The sequence below is a fragment of the Chiloscyllium plagiosum genome, chromosome 10, assembly GCF_004010195.1.
Source record: "Chiloscyllium plagiosum isolate BGI_BamShark_2017 chromosome 10, ASM401019v2, whole genome shotgun sequence".
In the NCBI taxonomy this organism is placed as follows: domain Eukaryota; kingdom Metazoa; phylum Chordata; class Chondrichthyes; order Orectolobiformes; family Hemiscylliidae; genus Chiloscyllium; species Chiloscyllium plagiosum.
This window is the reverse complement of record NC_057719.1, coordinates 38,629,211-38,656,597: the sequence shown is the minus strand read 5'-3', so window position 1 is coordinate 38,656,597 and position 27,387 is coordinate 38,629,211. Positions and strand designations below refer to the sequence as shown.

The following is a 27,387-nucleotide window of genomic DNA, read 5'->3' as shown; positions in this document are numbered from 1 at the left end:
TAGGGAGTATCGATAAAGAAACAGTTAACTTTTCATGTTGATGACTTTAGATGGCATAAACATTTCGAGAAGGAAGTGACTTTCCTAAATTACAGGTATTTGGAGAAATCCGCGCAGATACTGAGGGCGGGGCAGAAAAACAAAGTACGCTGTTTTCGGAAGAGGCAAGTTGGCATTTTTCAAGTGTTTTCCTCTGTCCTCAACGTGTACTATTCACTCCTAAGGATGAGGTGCTCCATCTTACGGGAAACATTCCATGCCCCGGATCTTCCAGGACACATCCTCATTCCTATTCCCAGATATCCCACAGCACGTTCTCATCCTCGGCCCTGGATCTCCAGGTGCACTCCCATTCCTGAATATCCAGGGACATATTCCCGTTCACGGCCCCAAAACTCTGTGCAATATTCCTATTCCTGGCTCCAGATCACCTGGGACACTTCCAAGCAGCAATCACAGATCTCCCGGTGCACATTTTCATTCTTGTTTCCAGATCTCGTAGGGCACATTCCTGTTTCAGGATCTCCCAGCACACACCCATCCCCAGATCTCCAGGGACAGTTTCCCATTCACGGCCCCAGATCATCCTTGAAATATTCCCATATTCTGATTTCTCTCCACAGATACTGCCAGACCTGCTTGAGCTTTTCAAGCAATTTCTACTCGTGATTCCTATTCTTAGATTTCCAGGGACACATTCCAGGTCCCAGATCTTCCAAGACAATTCTCAGCCCCGGATCTCGGAATCACATTTCCAGATCTGCAATGACATGCCCCCATATCTCCAGGGACATATTTTCATTCCCAGCTTCGGATCTTCAGTGAAACATTCCTTTCCCAGATATTCAGTTTACTTTTATTTCCAGTTCTGGATCTCAAAAGATACATTATTATTCCCAGATAACCAAGGGTTTATTCTGGATCCAGCTCTGGATCTCCAGAAAAAGATTCCTATTCCCGAATATTGAGGAGTTTGTTTTAATTTCCAGCTCCGGATCTCCAAGGATGCATTCCTATTTCCAGATATCCAAGAGTTTATTCTGATTTCCAGAGAAACAGTCCTATTCCTGGAAATCCATTAATTTATTTTCATTCCCTGTTGTGGATCTCCAAGGATACATTCCTATTCCCAAATATCCAGGAGTTTATTCTCATTGCCAGCTCATGATCTCCAAGAATACATTCCTATTCTCAGATATCCAAGAGTTTACTCTGATTTCCAGCTCGGATTTCCAGAGAAACATTCCCGTTCCCGGAAATCCATTAGTTTATTCTCATTCCCGGTTCCGGATCTGCAAGGGTACATTCCTATTCCGAAGACATCCCAAATGTTTATTTCATTTCCAGCTCATGATCCCCAAGGATACATTGCCATTCCCAGATAGAGCCAGGAATTTATTCCCATTCCCAGCTCCGGATCTGCAAAGGCACGTTCCCATTGCTGGCCCTGGCGCTCGCGCTCTGGGTTCCACCCGGTTGCCATGGGGAGGGGCAGTCAATCAGGTGACGTCGCGGTGTTTCCGGTGGGTGGCTTTGTGGTGTCGTTTCAGTCAGTGTGCTCGGGCCAGGCCGGGCTGGCTACGGTTGTGCTGGACCGGAGCGGGGTGGGCCGGGCCGAGTAGGGAGGAGAGGGACCGCTCCTCGGGCGGTATTCCTGCAGCTCGGCTACACGAGCGGGTTAGCGGTGGCGAGCCGGAGAGCGAGGTCAGTAGCCAGGCAGCAGCCCGGGATGAGCGCCGCCGGCTCCGCACTGACGACAAGACGCCCAGCAGCTTCGGCGGAGCCAGGAAAACGGGAGATGAACAACGCACTTGAGCAGACGAGCCCTCTCTCTGGGGCTGGGCTTCAGCTCAACTAAAGGCTCAACTTGGGGCTTTTCTTTTTGCAGAGGGAAGGAGATTTTTTTTTCTCTGTTGGGGTTGGCGGTGGGAGGTGGTCGCCCGATAGAGGAGAAGTTATTATGACCAGCTGGGCCTGAGCGCTGCATTCGTTTTTTTTTTCCTTTACCTTTTAACTTCAACCGTGAAAATGCCAGTTCCTGCCTTTTTAAATGTGAAATAAATCACTGCTTTGATCTCTTTCGGGTAACTGGACGCTGCTCACCAGTCGCCTTTTGAGGAGGATCATTTTGAGAGTTAAAACTTGAGAGATTAAAATGTCAGCGAAGGTTCGCCTGAAGAAGTTGGAGCAGTTGCTCCTGAACGGACCTCAGATGAATGCAAGTTCAATGAGTGTGGAGACTTTGTTGGATATTTTAATATGCCTTTACAACGAATGTAGCAGCTCGCCTATACGACGGGAAAAATACATTGCAGAATTCTTGGAATGGGGTAAGCATATCCTTAAATGATCTTGTCTCTAATGGTATCGTGCTTTCAGCTGCGTCCAGATTCAAGAAACAGCTGTTTGTTTACTTTTGTGGAGCAGGCTGAGCGGAATTTCGCTGATTTTCCTGCTTAAAAATCAAAAGATGAGCCGTTCCTATACATGTGTAGGGCTAATCAAAATTCTAAATGAATAACTCAGATTTTAATGTTTTGTAATGATAGAACGTTTCCAAAAATGCTGCTGCTTTTATAAAAGGGGCACGCATCTCCTGCACTCCTTTCTGAAAATGGTTAGCATCAGTTTCATCCACTGCTGCTGTTGCAGTCTGTTTGCTGACCTTTTATTTATGAGTACTTGATTGTATGTACGTTTCACAATTCTAAGTCAGTAGGTGAGCATGTGATAGGAATAAATGATGTGCATTTATTTAGCTTATAAATTTTATTATGTAACTTTATAGATATTGCTGAGAGCAATCATAAGATGTTAACAGGGAAGTGGTAATAGTTTCATTATAATTAAATGACCACTCTCTTGTATGTTCACAAGCTACGAGGATTCAGTTCCCAGCCTATTCTGTTGACATAGTAAGAATCACAACTGAATGGTGAGCTATTGTATCTGTTGAAATTGATTTTTAACTCAGCTTAAAAAGGAGGCATGTATTAAATGGTAACAGTTCGGCAGCTTGCACAGTTCCTTTTCTAGGAAGGTATCTACAGTATGATTTGAGGTCTGACATCATTGGGTGGTGCTAGTAATAAGTATGATTGGAGGTTTAATATGATCATTGCTGCAAATTTCATGTGTACTATTTCAACATTTAATTGGACCATTTTCAGTCGTGAATTTCTAAACCGTTTTAAACTGCAATAATCAGAAATTCAAAATAGTGTACATGCATCTGTAAATATGTTTTTAATTATGAATGAAAATTTTTATTGTGGAATGAATGTGATCTCTAAATGAGAAGTCTTCAAATTTTCCAACGTATTTGCATGTGCCACACGAGATTAATTCAATTTAAAGATGATCAAGATTTTGAAAGTAACAACAATTTTGATACTTACTATAGTTAACTTCTGGACCTTTTTTGTACTCCATAGATTTTTTTCCTATTGTATTAATCAATCATGCAGATTATTTAATTTCTAAGGAACCTTCACTAGTCTCTTCTTAATCCACCCATTTAGTCAGATTATGACACATTCTGGAGCAGGTGGTAACCCAGGCCTTCTGCCCCAGAGGTAGGGGCACTACTACTGTGCCAAAAGAGCCCTTTTTCACCATGTCTTAATTACTTAAGATATTAATGTTAAACATTACAATACTTGTTTGTACTGTTTACAACTGAATAATCTACCAAACTCCAAATATAAATATTCAAGCATATGAACCATTTTAAATTGAACATATAACTTGATAGTGAAACACTTCTACTTGATAGGAAGAATTTAGTCAAAAAAACTCCCAGCTGGAATCATCTCAGCAAACCTATCTGAACACCTTTACATGTACTTGTACAAAATCTTGCAGAGATCCGAGGAAGGGACGACTCCTTTTGCTTTCAGAAGGTTCAAAACAATGTTGGGGCAAAACTTGTATGCAAGTACATAGTCATGATGTACAGTACGGAAACAGACCCTTCGGTCCAACTTGTCCATGTTGTCCAGATATCCCAACCTAATCTTTGTGGACCTCTCCGTCTCTCTAGGGGCTCCTACTTGATTGCAGTACATGAAGTACATCATTGATAGGGATGAGAATTTGTAAAGATGTGATTGTGTATGACAAAAACTTAAATTTCTGGCAGACTCAGCAGGTCTGGCAGCATCTAGAAGAAAGCAGAGTTAACATTTTGAGTTCAGTGACTCTGGCAGTCCTGAGTTCACCAGCAATTTCAGATCTCCAGCATTTGCAGTTCTTTGTTTTATATTATGTAACTGGTATACACTGATTTATACTGCATGAATGTGACTTTTGAATATTTTAAAATTTCATATAGTATGAAATGTTATAATATGGACCATGAGCAGTTTTGTTGTGATTGATAAAACTGAATGGCTTGCTAAGTAATTTCAGAGGGCAGTTGAGAATCAACCACATGGCTGTGGGTCTAGAATCGTATGTAGGCCAGACCAGGTGAGGATGGCAGTTTTACTTCCCAGAAGGACATTAGTGAGCCAGATGCATCTTTCTGACAATCCTAGTCATCTGTAGATTCTAAATCCAGATTTTATTTTTAATTGAATTCAAATTCCACTATTTGCTCTAGTGGAGCTTGAACCCAGGTCCCCTGGATATTAGCTGAGTTTCTGGTATAATAGCCTAGTGGAATTATCGCTAGGCTAAAGCCTCCCCTAGCCACTGTTGACATTCAGTAACAACGTTGTGTATTATCTGCAAGATCTGCTGCAGAGGTTCACCAGACATCTTTAGAAAGCACCTTCCAAATCCATGACCACTTTCGTCTTAAAGGATAAAGACAACATGTACTGTACCTGGGAATACTAGCACCTGCAAGCTCTTCTCCAAGTCACTCACTGTGCTGACTTGGAAATGTATTACCGTTCCTTCAATGTCACTGGGTCAAATTCCTAAAATTTCCCTTCCTAATGGCATGTAGAATCGGTGATTCACGGGACAACAAATTGTCCCATAAGTGAATTTTAAAAAGTAGTACATTATCCCTAAATATACCACGATTCATTTATCCATTACTCTTACAATTCAATTGAGAAATTCTTAATATTTACTTAAATGTTTTTGAGTAAGTCACTGATTCAATAAAGAGAATGCAGTGGATAAACTGTATTTGTATTTTCAGAATGCATTCAGAAACTTGCTTCTTGACAATCTTTGTACAAGTCGTTTGGACAAAAAGTATAGTAATGGAATCCCCCGAGGGGCTGTGCTGGAGCACTAATGTAACTTCAACAGAAGTATTATATATGTGTTTGGATTTCTAACTTGATTTTGTGAATGGGGAGGCCACAAAGAGGTTTACCATTTGAAGAGTTGGTTACTAGGCATTGCTTGACTTGACAAGGTTTGGAAGTGGTGTACCTGAATGGATCAATGCTGAGTCCCCATTTTTCTTTTTGATACACATACATGGTTTGAACTTGTGACACCAGAGTTTACTGATGAAAACAAAATCCGGAAGTTTTGTAAACAATGAAGAAGCGAGATACTGGAACTATCTTCACTGTAGCACTGATGTGGAGGTGCTGGTGTTGGATTGGGGTGGACAAAGTTAAAAATCACAAACACTAGGTTATAGTCCAACAGGTTTATTTGGAAGTCCTAGCTTTCAGAGTGCTGCTCCCAGTGAAGGAGCAGCACTCTGAAAACTAGTATGTCCAAATAAACCTGTTGGACTATAACCTGGTGTTGTGATTTTATTTTGAACTTCACTGAAGCAGATCATATGAAATTTTGTGATATTATTTTAATATCACTGGGAGGTTTTGTAGAAGCTTTGTACTATCATTAACATTTTCTAAACCTAAAGGCTGATGATCCACCATGTTTGTATTGACTGATGGAGCAGGCTCAAGGGAGCATATGATGTGCTCCACCTATTTCTTATGCTCGTATGAATAGCAAATTATTTCCTTGGATGGGGATTTAGCAATCTGTTGTAAATAATTTACAATTATCACTTAGAATGATGATAGTGTTTAGGACCAATTTCTTTATAAAGAAATTTTCTGTATCAAATCTTCCATCAAGGTAAAACTGGCTGCATATTTGTAGTAGTGGAAGATTGAGGGCAAGTCAATGGGAGTAGCTTTGGATAAATCTAATAAAGAGACAGCACAAACATAATGAACTGAATGTTCTTCTATGCTGTTAGTTTCTGTAGTTTTATGTAAATTAGTCACAATCAAAGATAGAAGTTTACTGAATTTCTTTTTTGACAAAAAGTCTGGTTTGAATAATGGATGAATGAAAGTTTTCTATTGCCAGTGGTTACTATTTAACAACATCAGTACTATTTACATTGTAGATCACTAAAGTTACAATATTGTACATTGCTAGTGATCTTGATCTTAGTTGGAGTGAAATAGTTATTCGTCAGTTGTCTATTTGGATTTTTTAATAGAATACCAACTCATCAAATTCCAAAATTAAGTAATGAAATGAAATTTTAATCACAGTAATCTGGAGTTGTTTATAGTTAAAATATTTTTGTGACATTAATGGGGTTTTGTCTGGCTCGCATCTGTTCCATTGTTCTCAATTCTGCATTGTAATTGTTCCACCAAAAAACAAAATCTAACTTTTTTTACAAAGTCACAGCAATACTTGAGTTAAGCAAAACTCCTAACAAGCATAATTTCAAATTGATCCTTAATGTAACACCCAGCATAGTTTTGAAATATTAGAGGAGTGTGTGTGCGATCTATTAGTGGTGGTTGAAAAGATGGTTTTTGGATTTGGTTAGATTATTTATTCACCATTATTACAAGGTAGTGAAAAAATGCAGCTGCTCTTGTTTTGAAAGTCTCATTTTTTTAATCAAGTAACATCAAAACTGCAAACATTGTGAAATGTGTGTGTATATATAAAATTTATGTAAATAGCCTTGGAATTGGGTATTGGAAAGACAAAGTGCCATGTTTAATGCAAATTTGTATTTTTAAGAGTATTTGAAATAGGATCTGATATTGAGACTTGTTTACCTTTTGATTTCCTTTGAGCACCATTATATGCGCATGCATGCCTGCAGTGCGTTTGCTATCTCAATTTTCAGATTTGAAATTGTTTGTAATTCAGATCACCTAAGTTGGTAAGTATGTTCCTGAATGTGTACTTATTGAGTGGGACTTCTGTCCTAAATACTGCAGTAGCTCCCTTTACAATTAGTTTCCAGCTCAAAAAATGACCACAATGAGGTTCCTTAACCATAAATGTAGTTGCGTTCATGTTTGGTCTCTTTATCTCTCAAGGAATATCTAAGAAATTACATCACAGCATGATTGGGACTTGAAGAGATGATGACTAACAAAAAACAGTTGTTAATCTTACTTTAAATGTGCTGCTTTGTTCTTTGGCCTGAACACATTAACAAGGCCAGAAATTTATTTACATTTGGAAGTTATGAACAACCTTTATGATTTGAAAATCTTCTCCTTATCTTTTAATTACAGATAAATGGTTCTCTTTAACCTAAGTTTTCCATTTGCAGCAGCCAATCAGCAACATACAAAAAAGATGGGAAAAGATCATGAAGCCACCCATCCAGACATGGTGCAATCACGTACATTTTTGACCCACCCCAACCATGCAAAAGCCTGGGAGAAGCAAATAAAGCAGAAAAACCTGCGGCCAATTCAGAAAAAAACTCCTTTTGTGATTCCCTAAGGTAATCAAGCAAGGCTCCTGGAGACAGTGTCAATCTGTAACTCCAATTAATCCCAGCTAACTAGCAACCTACATGCTGTAACTAGAATGCTGTGTTTGCTCAGGGATTTGTCATTTCTTATTTTAAGACAGGGAAGAATCCAAAACCATTGCATGTTTTGGCAGTTGTCGAGGGCAATACTTTCCATGCAAAAATAAATGCTGACTTATGTATAGTAAGTGTTTTTATGCATAGTTGGTGGATCCTTTGTTGCTATTCATAATCAAATAACCTATTCAAACTAACTGTAAATGATTTATTTTTAAAAGAATCAATCATGTCCCCTCTAATCCTGCATTTTGAAAATTAAATAACCCTAGCTATTGTACCTATAGAGAAGGACCAAGCTTTTAACATTTCTGGTTGATGAGCTTGTATCAGAAGTTTCTGCTTTTGTTTTAGATTTTCATCATCTATATTTTACTTTCTGCTGAACCAAGGTTTGAGGTCCAACATAATTTTGGGTGTTTTTCCAGCATGTTGACAATTATTATCAATCTGTAAGGAATAGAGGTAGACACAATATTTCAAAGTGAGATGTGAAAAATATTATGCTTACGTAGTTTTTATATTCCATAGTCTCAATGAAGAAACTCAAAGTGCATTTGCCTTTCTGTAGTCGCTCCACACATTGCTTAATGTACTTTTTTAATGAGTTGTGACAATTGGGTCATTGACTACCTTGATTGTAACCAGTTGGTTTTTTTTTTCAAATGTAACTGAAATTTATTATTACAATATGCAATTTTTATAACAAAATTTGATATGAAATGGTTCGATTCCACTGAACTGTCAAATTATACCAAGTCTAATGGTCATGTTTGTAATTGAGCCAATGACTAAATTATATTTTGTTTTGCAATGTGCAGTGGTTCAATTTTTGAAGAAATAAGCTGCAGAAAGTAAGAACTACATATTGTTTATAACTGTTGTTTACTTTGTAAGATTTGTGTGAAACTAGGAACTGATTGGCTGTTAGTGAAAGATAATTGTGGTGGGTTGGGTGTTCAGTTTTAACTTTGGCCTGCTTTTCTGCAAGAGATTGATGCAATAAGTATTTGTTCAAAAGCTGCTGTGCCTTCAAATACTTCAAAAGTAATTTAATTGTATTTTATAATAATAATTTTCAGAAAGCATTCTTTTGTTTATGGTGGACATTTTTCTATAAAACTACTGAACTGCCAGTTTAAAATTTGCACTCTGTTGTCTTCTCAAAGTAGGAAGTATGTAGACAATCCAGCATGATAGTTTGTTTAGCATATACAGCCACTAGCATTTATTTCATACCATTGAAAAAGCAAGAGGACACAATACACCTAAAGATCAAAGGCCACTAAATTGCATCAAATTGTTACTTTCTAGATTAATGTTAAGAGTGTAAACACATTCTTTGGATTTCATCACTATGGCATAGGCTATGAGTACTTGTATGATTTTTGCTCTAGCAGTTCAGTTTTTGCTTACTCATTCCTGTGGTGTAAGCATCATTGGCAAGGCCAGCATTTATTATCCTTCCGAGATTGCCTTTGAGAGGATGAGTTGCTTTCTTGAATTTATGCGGCCTATGTAGTACACTGTATTGTCAGAGATGAAGTTTCAGGATTTCGACCAAAACTCAGTGAAGTGATATTGTGTACAATTCAAGTCACAATGATGTGTGATTGGAAGGAACTTGATGGTGGTCCCATGCATCTACTGCCAGAGTCCTCCTTGATTGTACAGGTCGCAGATTTGGAAGGTATAGTTGAAAGAGTCTTGCCACAGCGTTGCAGTGCATCTTGTTCATGGTACACAGTTAGCAGTTAAGGTGTTTGATGGGTCAATCAAACAGGTGCTTTGTATATCATTGGAACTGTCTCTATCGAGGCATATGTGCCTTCCACTGCACATGTACATTGTGGAAATACTTTAGAAGAGTTGGTACAAGATGTGTTGCTTGTCCCAGAATTCCCAGGTTCTGGCCTCCTCATAACCACAGTATTTATATAGCTGGTCCAGTTCAGTTTCTGATCACTAGTAATCCTCAGGATATTAATGGAGGATAAATGGCTGATAATGCCATTGAATGTCAAGGGAAGATGTTGAGAATCTCTCTTGGCTGAGGTAATCATTGGCAGTATATGGCATGTAATTGTGCAAATCTGAATATTGTCTGAATCTCTCTGCATGGGGACATAGACTGATTCGGTGTTTGAAGAGTTGCAAAGGTCCTGAACATCATCAATGAACATCTCCTCCATTTTTGACCTTAAGGAGGAAGGTGAGACATTGAAACACCTGAAGGTGGTTGGACCTAGAACCTTGAACTCGTGCATTAATGATCTGCAGCTGAAATGAGTGGTTTCTAGTAATTACAACAATGTTCCATTGTGTTGTGTATGACATGGTGGTGTGTTGAGTGAAAGTAATGCTGGACTGCTCCATTGAAAGTTTTCCTGTTGCTCTGCTCAGCTGCTCCTTGCTAGATTTACACGCAGTCTGACCTCCAGTACTCTATACTGTAAGAGTTCCTTAAGATCACCATCGGCCCCAAATTCTCGAAGACATTACTGTTATATTAAAGAGCAGAAGTACTTATCCATGAAAGAAAAAGGGTGGACTGATCACATCTTTCACCTAGTTCCCTGTTTTGCCAAATTCCACTCTTGAATGCAGCAAGGTTGCATTCTATTGCTTGTTCTGATGGGAAATCAGTGTTATGGGGAAAGGGCAAGAAAGCAGATCTTCCTATTTCCTATGGTCTTATGGAGGTTTTCCCTTATTCCTGTTGACTTACACTTTGCTAGTGAACTTTGATGCCACTATTCAGTCAAATGCTGCCATGATATCGAGCAGTGACTTTAATGTTGGCTCTGGAATTTAACTGTCCTGTAGATGTTAACACAACGAAAGGACAAGTTGTCAAAAAAGTACTAGAAAACAGTGAAGAGGATGCCACGATAAGTGGCAAGAGAAGGAGGAAGTTGTGCCATCAATATCTTTAAAGTGATGAAGCAGGTTATTCTGATACTGGCATCTTCTCCAATTACATCATGAAGTTGTTTATCAACAAAATGTTTGAACACATCATAGGGGAAGCTTCTCATCTGGCCCATTACAACCAATGCAGCGCCATTAGCTCCTGGGAGATCCAGTGCGTCTGCTGCGGCCTGAGGAGCTGGCCAAGGGTGCTGTGTCAGCGGGAACAAGGGTGTGATCAGGTACACCAGCTCCAAGTGAAACATCAAATTTTATTTGAAAAAAAACACCAAGCAGTTGAATGGTCTTTTTAGAACACAGACTAAACTTGGATGAGCAGATTACCACTTTTTACTAAGACCAGGATGACTACTTCCATTAATTTGATTCAGACTAGACTGGTAGATCAGTTATCACTCATTGGATTTTTTGTGGACAGGACATACATAGGTAAATTTCCATACCATCTCTCAGATTCCAGTATTGTAGCAGCTGAAGTAACTTGGTTATCACAAGTTCTGGATCGCAAGTCATCAGTGTTGCCACTAGTATATTGTAAGGATCTAGATTTTGCAGCTTCCTGTGCCTTCAGCAATTTGCTAATGATGACTGCTAGCTATAATTTCAGGGATCTCCGATGGAAGCCAAGATGAATCATTTTACTGAGGGCTTGTGGCTGAGGGTGGTCATAAATGCTTCACCCCTTATTTATTTGTGCTGACTTGTCAGGTTTCCTCAGCATCTAGGATGGTGATCTTTCTGGAGCTGCTACTTTTGATTAGTTATTTAATTGCCCTATATCACTCATAATCAAATGTAGTCAGATTGCTGACCTGTGATCGGAATAACTGTTTAGCTGTATCTATGTTGCTTTTGATGTTTAGCCTGGATATAGATCTGTACTGAACTTCACCAGGTTGGCACATTAGTTTTATATGTCTAATGTTGCTCCTATTATGCTCTCCTGGACTCATCATTAATCAGTTTGCTCCGATTGTTTGATGGCAGTGGTGGAATGAAGGCTATGATGGGCCTTGAAGTTGGATACAGTTCTACTGCTGATTACCTACAGGGTCACATGTCCAATTTTGACCAGCTGGATCTGCTGTGATGACATTTGACACAGTGGAGACTGTTTTCCATGTGATGACTGGATTTTGTCTCCACGAGAGTTATGCGGTGGGCACTCTCTCTAATACTGTCATGAGCGCATCCATCTGTGACCGAGCTTGGTAAAGATGCGTCAAATTGTTTTGTTTCTTTTGATAATTTTATAGTTTAACATTGTTCTAGGAATGGGATGACTGCGTATATTGATGATGGACCATCTAATTAATCTACTGTAGCCTTGCTGGTGCTTCTGTAATGGTTTCAGGTAGGGGATTCCAAGGTATTTACCAATGAGAGTCAACATCTGTGGTGGCATAGTGGTAATATCACGGACTAGCAAGCCAAAGCTCGAGGCTGGATTCAAATCCTTCCAAGGCACATGGAGAAATTTGAAGTCATGGAGCTGTATAGGCATGGAAACAGGCCAGTCGGTCTGACTTGTCCACGTCAACCAGATATCCTAAATTAATCTAGTCCTGTTTGCCAGCATTTGGCCAATTTCCCTCTAAACCCTTCCTATTCATGTATCCATTCAGGTGCCTTTTAAATGTTGTAATTCTATTAGTCTCACCACTTCCTCTGGCAGCTCAATCCATACACCCTTTGAGTGAAAAAGTTGCATCTCGAGTCCCTTTTAAATCTTTCTTCCCTCACTCTAAATCTATGCATTCTAGATTTGGACTCCTTACCCTGTGGAAAATACCTTAGTTATTCACTCTGTCCATGCCCCTCATGATCTTGTAAACTTCTATAAGGTCATCCCTCAGCCATCAACTCTCTAGGGAAAATAGCCCCAGCCTATTCAGCTTCTCCCCATAGCTGAAACCCTAATTTCTGAATCTTTTCAAGTTTCACAACACCTTCCCTATACCAGGGAGACCTGAACTGAACATAGTATTCCAAGGGTGGCTGAACCAAATATAGCTGCAACATGATTTCCCAACTCCTATTCTCAATGCATTGACCAATAAAAACAAGCATACCAAAAGCTGCCATCACCGCGCTGTCTCCAGTTTCAGGGAGCTATGAACATGCACTTCAAGGTCTCTTTGTTCAGCAGCATTCCCCAGGACCTTACCACTAATTGTACAAGTCCTTCTCTGATTTGCTTTTCCAAAATGCAGCACCTCACATTTATCTAAATTAAACTCCATCTACCACTTCTTGGCCCATTGGTCCATCTGATCAAGATCTCATTGTAATCTGACGTAACCTTCTTTGTCCATTACACCACCAATTTTGGTATTGTCTGCAAAGTTACTGACCATACCTCCTATGTTCGCATCCAAATTATTTTTGAATTCCAGAACTTTTTATTGACTATAAAAGGAGTTAGTCTGATGGACACCAAGTAACCATTGCCGATTGTCATTTAACACCCACAATTGCTCCTTTTTAAAGGAAGGAAATTTGCTGTCCCTTCTGATCTATCCACATGTCTTCAGTTCCACAGAGACATGGTTGATTCTTAATTGCTTTCTTGGGCAACTATGGATGGCCAATAATTGCTGGCTTAGCCAGTGATACCCACATCTGCAGGTTTTGGAAAGCATTGACGTGACAGTATTTGCACAACATTGCTAATGCCTTTCACAGTAAAAGTTAGGAAGGGGAGTGAGGCATTCGGAGTAACCTTGATCAGTTCACTATATTGCATCCTCTAGCCAGTGATTCAGAAGGTCGATGTTGAGTTCAGTATGTTAGATTGTGTCAAGCCTCTTGAGTGTTGTGGCTACACCCATCTAGGTGACTGATGAATATTTCTTTGCTGAATTGAGCCTTGAAGCTTTGTGTAGAGGGTCTAAAGATCCAGGATGGAGCCTTGCATTGCTTTTGTAGCTACCTGTCACTTGTTTCCCAGGCCCTGATGTAGACTGGTGGGAGCTTATTATTGGAAAAGCTAAACTGTGAACAGCTGCATGCCTGACTTTCTGATTGAGGGAAATTTGATGATACTTGTGACAAGGAACTATCACTGAGGAACTTCTGTATTGATGCTTGATACTTGACAACTAGATTTTAAAAAAATATCCTCACTGATGTCAGTTTTGCTGAAGTTGCTTGTATACAAGGGTGATGAAGTGAATTCAATGCCACAAGGCAGCAATGCAATGACTGTCATCATTTATGTTTAGCAATTAATTTTGAAAAAATAAACAAAGTCAAGAAAACTTGTCATGGCTTTATTTTGTTAATTTATAATATTTCTCTGTAGTAGTTAGTAAGTTTCACACTTTATTGCTGCGCATAATGTGTATTGTTTTGTACTAGGAGTAACCATCCTATGAAGTTTATTAAATTTCAGAGATGGTTTGCATGATAACATCTAAACTAATAGTTTGTAGTATATCTCCAAGGCATCAGTGAATTTGGTCTATTTTTAAGTACTTGTTGAGTCTCTATTTGTTCCATGACTTGAGAATCTAATAGTGCCAAGATTTGTGTAATTTATTATTCTAGAATAAGAGCAGAAAATGCTGGAAATATTTGGGTCAAACAGCATTCGTAGAGAGAGCAGCAGATTTAGCATTTCAGTTATAAACTTTACATCAGAACTGACCAGCCACTAACCTGAGACTGATAAACTACTTTATTTTCCAGAGCTGCTGAATATCCCCATCAATTTCTTTAATAATCTAGACATTGGGATGATACCAAAATTGGAGGTGTCATGGACAGCTAAGATTACAACGGGATCTTGATCAGATGAGCCAGTGGGCTGTGAAGTGGCAGATGGAGTTTAATTTAGATAAATGTGAGGTGCTGCATTAGGCAAAGCAAACCATAGCAGGACTTGTACACTTGATGGTAAGGTCCAAGGGAGTGTTGCTGAACAAAGAGAACTTGGAGTGCAGGTTCACAGCTCCTTGAAAGTGGAATCGCAGGTAGACAGGATAGTGAAGAAGGCGTTTGGTATGCGTTCCTTTATTAGTCAGAGTATTGGGAGGTATGTTGTGGCTGTACAGAACATTGGCTAGGCCACTTTTGAAATATTACATGCAATTCTGGTCTCCTTCCTATCAGAAGGATGTTGTGAAACTTGAAAGGGTTCAGAAAAGCTTTACAAGGATGTTGCCAGAGTTGGAGGATTTGAGCTCAAGGGAGAGGTTGAATTGGCTGGGTCTGTTTTCCCTGGAGCATCAGAGACTGAGGGGTGACCTTATTGAGGTTTATAAAATCTTGAGGGACACGGATAGGATAAATAAATGAAGTCTTTTCCCTGGGGTGAGGGAATCCAGAACTAGAGGGCATAGGTTTAGGTTGAGGGGGGAAAGATAGAAAAGAGACCTAAGGGGCAATTTTTTCACACAGAGGGTGGTACATGTATGGAATGAGCTGCCAGAGGAAGTGGTGGAGGCTAGTACAATTGCAACACTTAAAAGGCATCTGGATGGGAAATGAATAGAAACGGTTTGGAAGGATATGGGACGGATGTAGGTGAGTGGGACTAGATTAGGTTGGGATATCTGGTTGGCATGGACCTGTTTGTCCGAAGGGTCTGTTTCCATGCTGTACATCTCTGACCCTATAGTAATTAAGAGCTTTACATTGATAAAATTGTTGCTGTTCTTCACTTTTGCATCAAAATTTAAATCTTTTTAGTTCTGGCACCAGTTTAATAGCAAGAAATTCTTTATTTTTTGCTAACAGTACTGAGGTTCTTGTAATTTTTGAAGCCTTTTGGCAAACTCAATGTACCTTTTCAAGGTGCTCTCAGGCACCAGCATTGATTCTCAGGAGGGAAGATGGATTGTGAATTACTATGCAAAAAGGAAACCTCGACATACTGTAGCTCCTTTTATTTATTATAGAGCAATTCTAAACATTTTTGAACCTGCTGGTGATATCTCATGGGGGATAGGATATTTCTGAACTTGGTCTTATCTGGAAATGTCTGAAGGCTTTTTTCATAATTAAAGTGCTGGAAAAGTTCAGATCTGGCAGAAGGGAGGATCAATTAAAATTTACTAGTTGAGTAAGACTTCTTTGGAGCCCTTTTACCTTTGCACAGACTTGTTCACAAAACCTTTGGAAAATTGGTTATAGCTGACCTTTCCTTTTGAAATTGCTGCAGAATTGGTTTGGTATATTCATTTGTTTTGGATAGTTTATTTATGTAAAGTATTAAAAGAATAAGATAAATTCAGATTGGGTTTAAACTATTTCAAATTAACTTTTTAAATAGTTTACATACTGACATGTTTTTCAGGGGACAAGAATGTTCTTTAACAATGTTTTCTATCCTGTAACGTAATTGTGCTAGGCATCAGTCAGGCATTGTTTTCACCTCCGTCAGAATCTGACAATAGCCAGGTGATTTGCCTTCTGTTTTCTACGAGTAGAAATAAATTTTAAATCTAATTTAGTCATTGGTGACTTGTAGTCTTAACTGTGCATTACCAAAATAAGACGACATTAACTTGATAGCTTGAGAATGTGCTCATTCAGTGAATAAGATACTACTATTCAGTGTAGGTTGAGTCTCTCCTGCATTAAATCAGTAAAATAATTAATTTTATTAAAAGTTAAGCATCTGCTTAGAACTTGGATAAGTTTATACTTGACCTCGGAATATGGTTTCACATTTAATGCAGCAGAAACAGCTGTCTTACAATAAACATCCTACAGCTAACTGATTTGAGATTGGCTGGGTGATAGTCACATGCTTTGTGAAAAATATAATCTATCTGAACATTGCCCAAAGCAGGAACTTGACTTTCACTGACCTTTAATTTGAAACTTAACTGCTGAGGAAGTTTTCTGTGAACTGGGTGTGTATTGGCAAAAAAAAACGCAGTTAGTTTACTGGCATTTGACAATAAATATAATTTACTATCGAGCACCACCACACCTCTTTGGGAAATGTCCAAGCAAGGATAAGGGTGTGTGTATTGTTTTTCTGTATTTTCTGTAATAAGTCCTTTTTAAAAAAAATCCAACATTGAAAGTTTGTTTTTCCTATGCAAAAGGTCTCACTATTGGGGTCTTATTTTTTACAAAATCTGATCATTATTAGGTCTGTTTAGAACCACACTGGAATCACTATATAAATTACTAGCTGCATCTCAACATGTCCAAACAAGTACATTACAACATAAAAAAAATCAAAATTTTCAGTATCTTCAGTGCTGGGTTTTTCTGCAGTGAGTGCTGCTTTGGGTACGCTGAATGTAAATGGGAGTTTAGGAAGTGGGGGCGTTCAATGATGAGGGGTAGGAGCACCCTCCAGTAATTGGCTGTTACTTTACTACAGGGTAAGAAGCTGGTTACAAGAAATTTACTCTATTGATTCTAGTTGTAATAGTTTCCAAAGCTAATGTTTGGAAGGTCAGTTTGGCAGCAGAATATACATCCTGTGAGTTGTGCGAATTCATGGTGCAGGATGTGTCACTGGCTGCAGAAGCTTGGGCTCTAGGTTTCAGAAGTCGAACGATGGCTAAAGTGAGTGTTGTGCATCCATGAGACTGAGAACAGCGTGTATAGCTCATTTTAGGGAGGCGGTAACACTGCAGGTAGAAACATATAGGCAGAAATGGAATGGATAGTTGCCAGACAGTCTTGAGAACCAGGCATGCAGTGCAGAAGTTCCCAGAATCTATCTTGCATGGTGATTGGTTTTCTGCTTTGGACCCACCCAGTTCGGTCTCACCAAATGCATAACACTCGTTGCTATTTGAGTCAGAAATGTTAGTGGTGAGCCAGAGGATTGGGAAAGTTTCAAAAACCAATAAAAGAGAAGCAAAATGATAAGATAGGTTTTGAAGGTAAACTTGCAAGTAATATCAAAATAGACAGTAAGAACTTCAAATATATAAAAAGGAAGAGAGAGGCCAAATGGGGTACCAGGAAATAGCAGAGGAGTTGAATGAATACTTTGCATTAGCCTTGGCAATAGAAAATGCTGCTAACATTCCAAAATTACTAAATAATCACGGAGCAAAAGGAGGAAAGGAAATACATACGAAAATGATCACGAGAAAAAAGTGCTAGGGAAACTAATGGGGCTAAAAACTGATAAGTCGTCTCGATCTGAGGATATTAAAAATTGCTACAACTGATAATGGATATATTGGTAGTAAGCTTGCACGAATCTTTAGATTCTGGAAAAGTTCCAAAAGGTTGGAAAACTGCCAATGTAATACCTTTGTTTAAAAAAGGAAGGAGGCAAAAACCGATAACTATAGGCCAGTTAGTTTGATATGTTATTGGAAAAAATGTTAGACTGAATTGTAAAAGATCTAATAGCAGAGCATTTAGAAATAATTTATGTAATCAAGTAGAGTCAGCATGGCTTCTTGAAGGGGAAATTGTACTTGACAAACTGAACAGAATTCTTGGAAGTACCACCAATCAAAGCATTTCATTGACTGACTAACAGAAGTGGGATACAAGAGGCATTTTCAGGATGGCAGTCAGTGACTAGTTGTGTGCCACAGGGATATACCACAGTTATTTACATAATGATATTAATGACTTGGATGAGGAAAGTGAATGTGCTGTAGCGAAGTTTGCAGATGACAAAAAGAAGTATGTGAGGATAACACAGTCTACAGAGGATAACAGGCAGGTTCAGCAAATGGGCAAAAACTTGAGAGATGAAATATAATGTGTTTAAAATATGAGGTTATGTTCCTTGGCTTGAAGAATAGAGGAGATGAATATTATTTAAATGAAGACTGCAGAAAGCACAGAGGCATTTGAGTCCTCTTGTGTTAATCACAGAATGAGCATCCGGGCTGAGCAGTAATGGAGAAGGCAAATGGAATGTTGGCCTTTATTTCAAAGGAAATAGGGTAAAACAAATCTTGCCAAAACAATACATGGCTTTAATCAGACCATAGATGCAATATATTGTGAGCAGTTTCGTTCCCCTTACCTAAAAGAAAATGCTGGAATGGGAGGCAGTCCAGAGATGCTTCACAAGGCTGATCCCAGCTATGGAGTGACTGTCTTAGGAGGAGAATAGGTTGAGTGTATTGGACCTACCTGTTGGAGTTTATAAGAATGAGAGGCTGCCCTGTTGAAAAGTATGAGATCATTGGGTGGGGGGAGTTGGTTCTTGACAGCTTAGATGTGCGATACTTGTTTTTCCCTTGTGGGACAATCTATGACCAGAGGGCATAATCTCTCTTTTCTCAGAAGGTAATAAATTTTGTGGAATTCTTTACTACAGGGGTCTTTAGTATATTCAAGGCTGAGAAAGACAGATTTTTAATCAGTAAGGGCATTGAAGTTTATCATTAAGGAAACAGATAAGGTGGTTAAGAGGAATATCAGTTCAGCCACGGTGGAATACACCTGATGACTTGAATGACCTGCTTCTGCTCCTTTTTTATGGTCTTATCTCTTGAGGAGGGGAGGCGTAAGAATGGAAGAGCGATAGTGACAGAGGTTTCCTTAGGTGATCCAGTAGACATTTTTGTGACAATAAAAAAGATTCCAAGATGGTGTGTTGGCTTCCTGGTGCTACTGTTAAGGATATCAGAGTGGTTGCAGGAAAGTGAACAGCTCAAGATAACAGTGCAAGTTGTACGATGAAACTAGGCAGCAAGAGGGATGAAATCACAAATGCATATTTTAGGGAATTAGGGCCAAGATTGAAAAGCAGGACCTGAAAAGAGCAGTAATCTTAGAGCACTAATTGCTCCCAGTCTCATGCAACAGTGAGTTTGGGGTTAGGAGGATTAATTGTTTGGAAACATAAGGAGATTTGTAAATCCCGTTTTTAGAGGGTTTGAAACTAGCTTAATGTGGATGGATGCCTGAAGGTTAGCACAACTGGAAAGAAGTAAAGGTGGCAAGTTAAATTAATAGGCAATTGAAATAAAGGTGAACATCAACTAAGCTTCTTTTAGGCTTGCTCCTGGGCCTTGCCAAAGTGGCAATTAAAAATCCAGGCAGTGGACCATGCACGAGGTCATTGTGCATGACTGTCTGTCCTCCTTTTGTGCTTACAGCTGTAGTCAGGTGTCCATTGAGACGGTGAATGTGATGTCCATTGATGTAATAGAGGACTTTAGAGACTAGTGGGTGCTGCAGGTTCTGGGGTGCATTTGGTTAATATTTTCATTTTAGTAAGTTTGTGTTTACCTTTTATTAGTTTACATTAAATCTTTAAGTTTTTGTTACAGTATCCTATCGTGAGCTGTTTATTCATTTTTAAATTCATCTTTAAAAGAGTAAAGAGTTAAAGTGCAGAATAATGCCAGAAAGCCAAAATTTCAGGACACTTTCTCTGAACATATGCATCATTCGCATTAAAGTAGGTGATTCAAAGAGACAAATATAGATAAATGGGTATGGTCTAACTTCCAGCATGGAAGCATGGCTGTAGGGTAACCTAGAGAGAGATCTTAAATACTCAGTTTATTTGATATTTAGGAAGTGTGGGGAAAACACCCCACTGATAATAAAGGATGAGGGAAATACATTAGTGAACATCTTGTGTAGGAAGAACAAAATGTGGAAGTTTTGTTTTTGTGGAGCAAAGAAACAGCAAACATTGATATCAGTTATTTATGGGCCATCAAGCTATAATCACGGGATTAGTGAGTCATGCAGCATGGTTCATACAATACCCATTGGTGACATCAATCTGTATATGGACTGTGTAAACCTAACAGCCGCAAATCGTGTGATGGATGAATTTGGCTGTTAGTGATCAGTAGGGGAATCGAGGAAAAGGGCGGGAAGGTGGACATGAGAAATGTTGGATCAGTCACTATCCTATTGAATGGTAGAGCAGGCCTAAGGCTCAAATGAAAAAATACATTAAAAGTTTTAATAATATTCTTTAAAGAACCATTACATAGTTTACAGCAAACAAGTATTCCTACAAGGCACTATAACCTTAAAATCTCAGTAAACCATAACTAAGTAAGTTAAGGCATGCAAATAATTTGAAAGAAAAGGCTCATGAAGTTGCCAGAAGTAGTATTACTGAGGTTTGACAGGAAAACCAAGGAACAGGTAAAGAAAAGGAAAAAAAAGTGAGATTATGAATCATAAACTAGCTAAAAAAGGTAAAAAGAGACTGTAAAATCTTCATTAGCTAAGTAAAAAGGAAATGTTTGGTGAAGACAAGGACAGTCATGTGAATTTGTAATGGGAATTGGCAGAGAAATGAAATTATTTTCTTTGTAGTTACCTAGGAAAATATGAAAAAAACTTACATACTTCGAGCACTAGGGTGAATGTGGCATTTAAGACCATTAGTCTTAAGAAGATTGTGTTAAAGATATTCATTGGACTGAAGGTTGACAAGATTCTGTGACCTGATGTTTCACATCCCAGATTGTTGGAAAGGTTGGTATGTCAAAGTAGATGCATTAATAATAATCTTCCAAAATTCTATGGTTTGTGAAATGGTTTCCATAGTTTGGAAAGTAGCAAATGTCACTCTCTTACTTGAGAGAGATGGAGAAGACAGGGTAGCCACAGGCATGTAAGCCTTGCAATATTATTTGGGAAAATGCTAACATTTACCATAAAGGATTTGATTATTTTTAGATTATATTCTCTACAGTGTGGAAACAGGCCCTTCAGCTCAAGCTCCCCCCCCCCCCCGGAAGAGTAACCCATCCAGACCCATTCCCCTTCGACTAATGCACCGAACATGATGGACAATTCACCTGCCTTGCACATCTTTGGGCTGTGGGAGGAAACTGGAGCACCCGGAGGAAACCCACGCAGACACTGGGAGAATGTGCAAACTCCACACAGTCAGTCACCCGAGGCTAGAATTGAACCTGGGACTGAGAGGCAGCAGTGCTAACCACTGAGCCACTGTGCCGCCCCTGCATTGATAAATGGAGACTTGAATAATAATTGTCATTTGGCATCTTCAGTGTGACTCTGTAATGTTTGATAAACCTCTTGAAGGTTTTTGAGGATTTTATTAACAGAATTGATATTGGGGAGTCAGTGGACCTCATATATTTGAATTTTCAGAATGCTTTTGATAAAACACATGGGATAGGAGCAAAAGAGTAGAAGTAAGCAGGCTTTAGCAATTCACAGTATATTGCAATGATTTGAATTTGGCACCAAATGTCTCATATCAAAGTTTATGGATGACACAAAGCGAGGTGGAAATGCGTATTGCAAGGAAGATGCAAAACCATTTCAAGAAGAAATGAAAGACTGGTGAATATGCAGATGGGGTATAGTGTGGAAAATATGAAATTAGACAATATTGTCTAATATGCTGAAAATCTGAAAAACTTAGCAGATCTTGCAGTATGTGTGGAGAAAGAAACAGAATAAATGTTTCAAGTCTAGTATGACATTTCTTCATAACTACTTCAGAAAATGTGAGGTTATCTATTTTGGTAGGAGGGACAGGTATGTAGTTTAATTCTTCAATGGTCGAAGATTAGCAAGTATAGATGTACAAAGGGATCTTGGTGTTCTTCCCACTGAAGGCTAACATGCAGGTGGAAGGAAGACTTATGGCATGTTAACTTTTATTACAAGAGGATTTAAATCAGGAGTAGTGAATTCTTGCTTTGGTTGTACAGGAGCTTGGTTAACCTGCACCTGAAGTGCTGTTTGCAGTTTTTGTCTCCTTACCTTGCAATAGAAGGATCACAATGAGGTTCCTGAGATGACAGGGCAGTCCTGTGAAGAGAGCTGGGAGAAACTGGGCCTGTATGCTCACTAGAGTTTGAAAGATTGGGAGGTGATCTACTTGGGATGGACAAGGTCGATGCAAGTATGATGTTTCCTCCCGTTCAGGAGTCTAGAACTAGGGGATATCATTTCAAAATAAGGAAGAAGCCACTTAAGATCGAGAAGTTTTCTTTTGAACTTGGGTTGTGAATCATGAGAATTTGAAATTCTCTACCCCAGAGGGTTGCCCAAGCTTAGTCATAAAGTATGTTTTAAAGTAGAAATTGACAGATTTCAAAATACCAATGATATAAAAGGATACGGGGATAATGTGAGGGCAAAGGAATTGAAGTAGATGATTGGCCATGATCATACTGAACGGCAGGAAAAGCTCTATGGTGAAAGGCCTCCTCCTTGCTCCTATGTATTTCCTCAAAGAATGATGTGACCCTCCAAGTCACATGCTACATTCCAGAGGAAAGGAATGAGGAAAAATAGTTTATCTGGTCACTTCAAAGGCATTCCATCTTCTTGCAAGCAACGAAAATAATTATCAAACTCTCTTCACGTGTGATTAATAGCCTCTACTGCAGAGTATAATAAAGAACTTTGCACAATAAAATATAGGTAAGTTTAGAGGAGGAGGGCTAGTAGAAGCCAAGAGGTAGTTTGGAGGAACAGAAGTGTCAAGGATGGTTTGTCAGCAGGGGTTGATTGTACCAAATTTGAAAGAGCACTGGGTCGATAGAAGGAAAAACGATAACCATATCAGTGCATATAAACTATGGTTAAAAGGTCTACTGTTTTGTGTTGAACTATGCAAACCTGTGTGGATTCCAATTTAAACAGTTAACAAATCGATTACAGATTTCTAACTTTTAATAAAGAGTCCTGTTGGCGAGTCTGTCAACTTTTGAACTTTTTTGGAAACCATGCAACTGTGGAGAAAATTAATTAGAAAAGTTTGTAATTCTACAGCAATGCATTTTCATGTTTTCAACACTGACATAATTGTATATTTCTCACCTGAATGATGTCACATCTGAACAAAAGGAAACAAATGAGCTAATTGGACAAATAACTGGTAGATCAGTAACATTTAGAACATTTGTTCTTTCATTTTTACTTTGACAGCAAGTATTTCTACCTCCTTGTTTATGATCGTTCTGTAATATGGGATACTTGCCATAGATGCATCCAGTAGCTATTTATTGCAAGTATTTTGTGTAATGTGCTCACTTATGGTGAAAATATGGTTTAAATGTTCAGTTGCTTAGAAGCTGTACTCATATTTAAGAATTTGTAAATACGTTTTCTCTTGTTTAAAAGTTTATCCTACAAAAAACTTTGTGTGCAAGTTTTTTGTAGGAAAAAATAGATCATAAAGCATATAAGTGCATAAAATTGTGCAAGGCTTGGTGAAGGCGTAACATACAATTGCTTGCAAAGAAGTTCATCTTGATAAATTCCTTTAGGGCATTCTTTTGTTCTTGGGGCGAGCATGATGAGGGTTGCCTCACTTTTGTTGCAGAGGTAGCTTTAATGAAGTAAGCCAAGCCTTTCTTTGGTCTGTAGAGTTTGAGTATCATGTTTATGTATAACTGTAAAACAAAAAACTAAATATTTTTAATTGCGAAAAGCTCCTTTTGTTTTCCAGAGTAAAGGTTGGAGCAGTTAAATTGTTAATCTTCTTCAATGATTATTCTTTGTGCCAAAAATAAAATGCCCAGTTCTGCTTGCTTGCATTAATGTTGTCACTGCCTGTCTTGACAGCTAAGTTGACTGCTTTTTTAAAGATAGCATAAGCTAAGCAAAAAAATCCTTTAATTACACCAAAAGCTTTCTAATTTACATAACCACACTCACTTGAGCAAAATAGATGTTCCAGCCTGTATTTGATCCACATGTGAAATTGGGACTAATAATAATCTTATAGTATATGTTATCTTTAAAGTCCCCATTTTAAGTTGGCAAGAATCATGATTCCATCTCAGCTTGTACAATTGCTTTGCTGTCATTTATAAAATCGGTTAATGCCGAACATAATTCAGTTTGGCTGTGCAGATTTAAATTCATCTTTAAAATCAGTGAACTTTTAGTTCTGATCAATCTAAAAAATGTATTCACTTTCACATTTTTTTGTTCATTTACCAATCAAGTAAGTATTCTAAAATATTTAATGCAATACAGTGTTTGTAAATTTGTCATAGACTTGGAATCCTACTTGTTGAAATGGCAGTGGAAATTTTTGAAGAAAGGGAAACCATGTGAAAATAACTTAATTTTAGCTTTAATATCTAATCTCACCCATGTTTGCTATGTTTAAATCTTGTGTTGCACACTTAGTGATTTATGAATGTTAATTGAATATAATTCAATACAATAGCATAGATTATAGAAAAGGTTGAGAGTAGGGAGGTCCGAAAGCAAGTTTCAGGGACGCAAGATGGCACTGGCAAGCAAGAAATTGGTTTGAAGTGTGTCTACTTCAACGCCAGGAGCATCCGGAATAAAGTGGGTGAACTTGCAGCATGGGTTGGTACCTGGGACTTCAATGTTGTGGCCATTTCGGAGACATGGATAGAACAGGGACAGGAATGGTTGTTGCAGGTTCCAGGATTTAGATGTTTCAGTAAGAACCGAGAAGATGGTAAAAGAGGGGGAGGTGTGGCATTGTTGGTCAAGGACAGTATTACAGTTGCAGAAAGGATGTTTGGGGACTTGTCGGCTGAGATTAGAAACAGGAAAGGAGAGGTTGCCCTGTTGGGAGTTTTCTATAGGCCTCCAAATAGTTCCAGAGATGTAGAGGAAAGGATAGCAAAAATGATTCACGATAGGAGTGAGAGAGACAGGGTAGATGTCATGGGGGACTTCAACTTTCTAAATATTGACTGGGAACACTATAGTAAGAGTACTATAGATGGGTCAGTTTTTGTCCAGTGTGTGCAGGAGGGCTTCCTGACACAGTATGTAGACAGGCCAACAAGGGCGAAACCGCATTAGATTTGGTACTGGGTAATGAGCCCGGCCAGGTGTTAGAGTTGGAAGTAGGTGAGCACTTTGGTGATAGCAATCACAATTCTGTTATGTTTACTTTAGTGAAAGAAAGGGATAGGTGTATATCACTGGGCACGAGTTACAGCTGGCGGAAAGGCAATTACAATGCGATTAGGCAAGATTTAGGAAGCATAGGATGGGGAAGGAAACTGCAGGGGATAGGCACATTAGAAATGTGGACCTTATTCAAGGAAAGTGTCCTAGATAAGTATGTACCTGGCAGGGAGGAAGCTGTAGATCGCGGGAGCCGTAGTTTACAAAGGAAGTGGAATCTCTGGTCAAGAGGAAGAAGAAGGCTTATGTTAGGATGGGATGTGAAGGCTCAGTTAGGGCTGCAAGGTAGCCAGGAAAGACCTAAAGAGAGAGCTCAGAGGAGACATGAGAAGTTGTTGGCGGATAGGATCAGGGTGAACCGTAAGGCTTTCTATAGGTATTTAAGGAATAAAAGAATGATGAGAGTAAGATTAGGGCCAATCAAGGATAGTAGTGGGAAGTTGTGTGTTGAGTCATAGGAGATAGGGGAAGCACTAAATGAGTATTTTTTGACAATATTCACTCTAGAAAACAACATGTTGTTGAGGAGAATACTGAGATGCTGGCTACTAGACTAGGTGTGATTTGAGGTTCACAATGAAGAGGTATTAGAAATCCTGCAGAGTGTGAAAATAGGTAAGTCCCCTGGGCCGGGTGGGATTTATCCTAGGATTCTCTGGGAAGCTAGGGAGTAGATTGCCAAGCCTTTGGCATTGATCTTTAAATAGTCATTGTCTACAGGAATAGTGCCAGAAGACTGGAGGATAGCAAATGTGGTTCCCCTGTTCAAGAAGGGGAGTAGAGACAACCCTGGTAATTATAGACCAGTGAGCCTTACTTCAGTTGTTGGTAAAGTGTTGGAAAAGGGTATGAGAGATAGGATTTATAATCATCTAGAAAAGAATAATTTGATTAGATGTAGTCAGCACGGTTTTGTGAAGGATAGGTCTTGCCTCACAAACCTTATTGAGTTCTTTGAGAGGCTGACCAAGCAGGTAGATGAGAGTAAACCGGTGGTTGTGGTGTATATGGGTTTCAGCAAGGCATTCGATAAGGTTCCCCACAGTAGGTTATTGTACAAAATGCGGAGGAATGGAATTGTGGGCGATATAGCAGTTTGGATCGGTAATTAGCTTGCTGAAAGAAGATAGAGGGTGGTGGTTGATGGGAAATGTTCATCCTGGATTTCAGTTACTAGCGATGTACCGCAAGGGTCGGTGTTGGGTCCACTGCTGTTCGTTATTTTTATAAACGACCTGGATGAGGGCGTAGAAGGGTGGGTTAGTAAATTTGCAGACGACACTAAGGTTGGTGGAGTTGTGGATAGTGACAAAGGATGTTGTAGGTTACAGAGAGACAATCTGTAGAGCTGGGCTGAGAGGTGGCAAATAGAGTTTAATGCGGACAAGTGTGAGGTAATTCACTTTGGTCGGAGTAACCGGAATGCAAAGTACTGGGCTAATGGTAAGATTCTTGGTCGTGTAGATGAGCAGAGAGATCTCGGTGTCCAGGTACGCGATCCTTGAAAGTTGCTACCCAGGTTGACAGGATCGTTAAGAAGGCATACAGTGTTTTGGCTTTTATGAATAGAGGGATTGAGTTCAGTGCGGCCGCACTTTAGAGTATTGTGTACAGTTCTGGTCACCACATTATAAGAAGGATGTGGAAGCTTTGGAAAGGGTGCAGAGGAGATTTACTCTGATGCTGCCTGGTATGGAGGGAAGGTCTTATGAGGAAAGGCTGAGGGACTTGAGGCTGTTTTCGTTAGAGAGAAGAAGGTTAAGAGGTGACTTGATAGAGACATATAAGATAATCAGAGGGTTAGATAGGTAGCGAGAACCTTTTTCCAAGTATGGTGACGGTGAGCACGAGGGGGCATA

General features: G+C 39.1%; 1 protein-coding gene across 4 annotated transcripts in view; it reads left to right on the top strand.

The window, feature by feature from the left end:
• Positions 1-2,124: 2,124 nt before the first annotated feature.
• cdc42bpb (CDC42 binding protein kinase beta (DMPK-like)) overlaps positions 2,125-27,387 on the top strand; it is a 208,127-nt gene continuing 182,864 nt past the window's right edge. For all 4 annotated transcript variants that reach the window (XM_043697467.1, XM_043697466.1, XM_043697465.1 and 1 more), the window contains exon 1: positions 2,125-2,330. In XM_043697467.1, the coding sequence (XP_043553402.1) occupies positions 2,156-2,330 (175 nt within the window). In that variant the 5' untranslated portion in view covers positions 2,125-2,155. The remainder of the gene's footprint in view (positions 2,331-27,387) is intronic.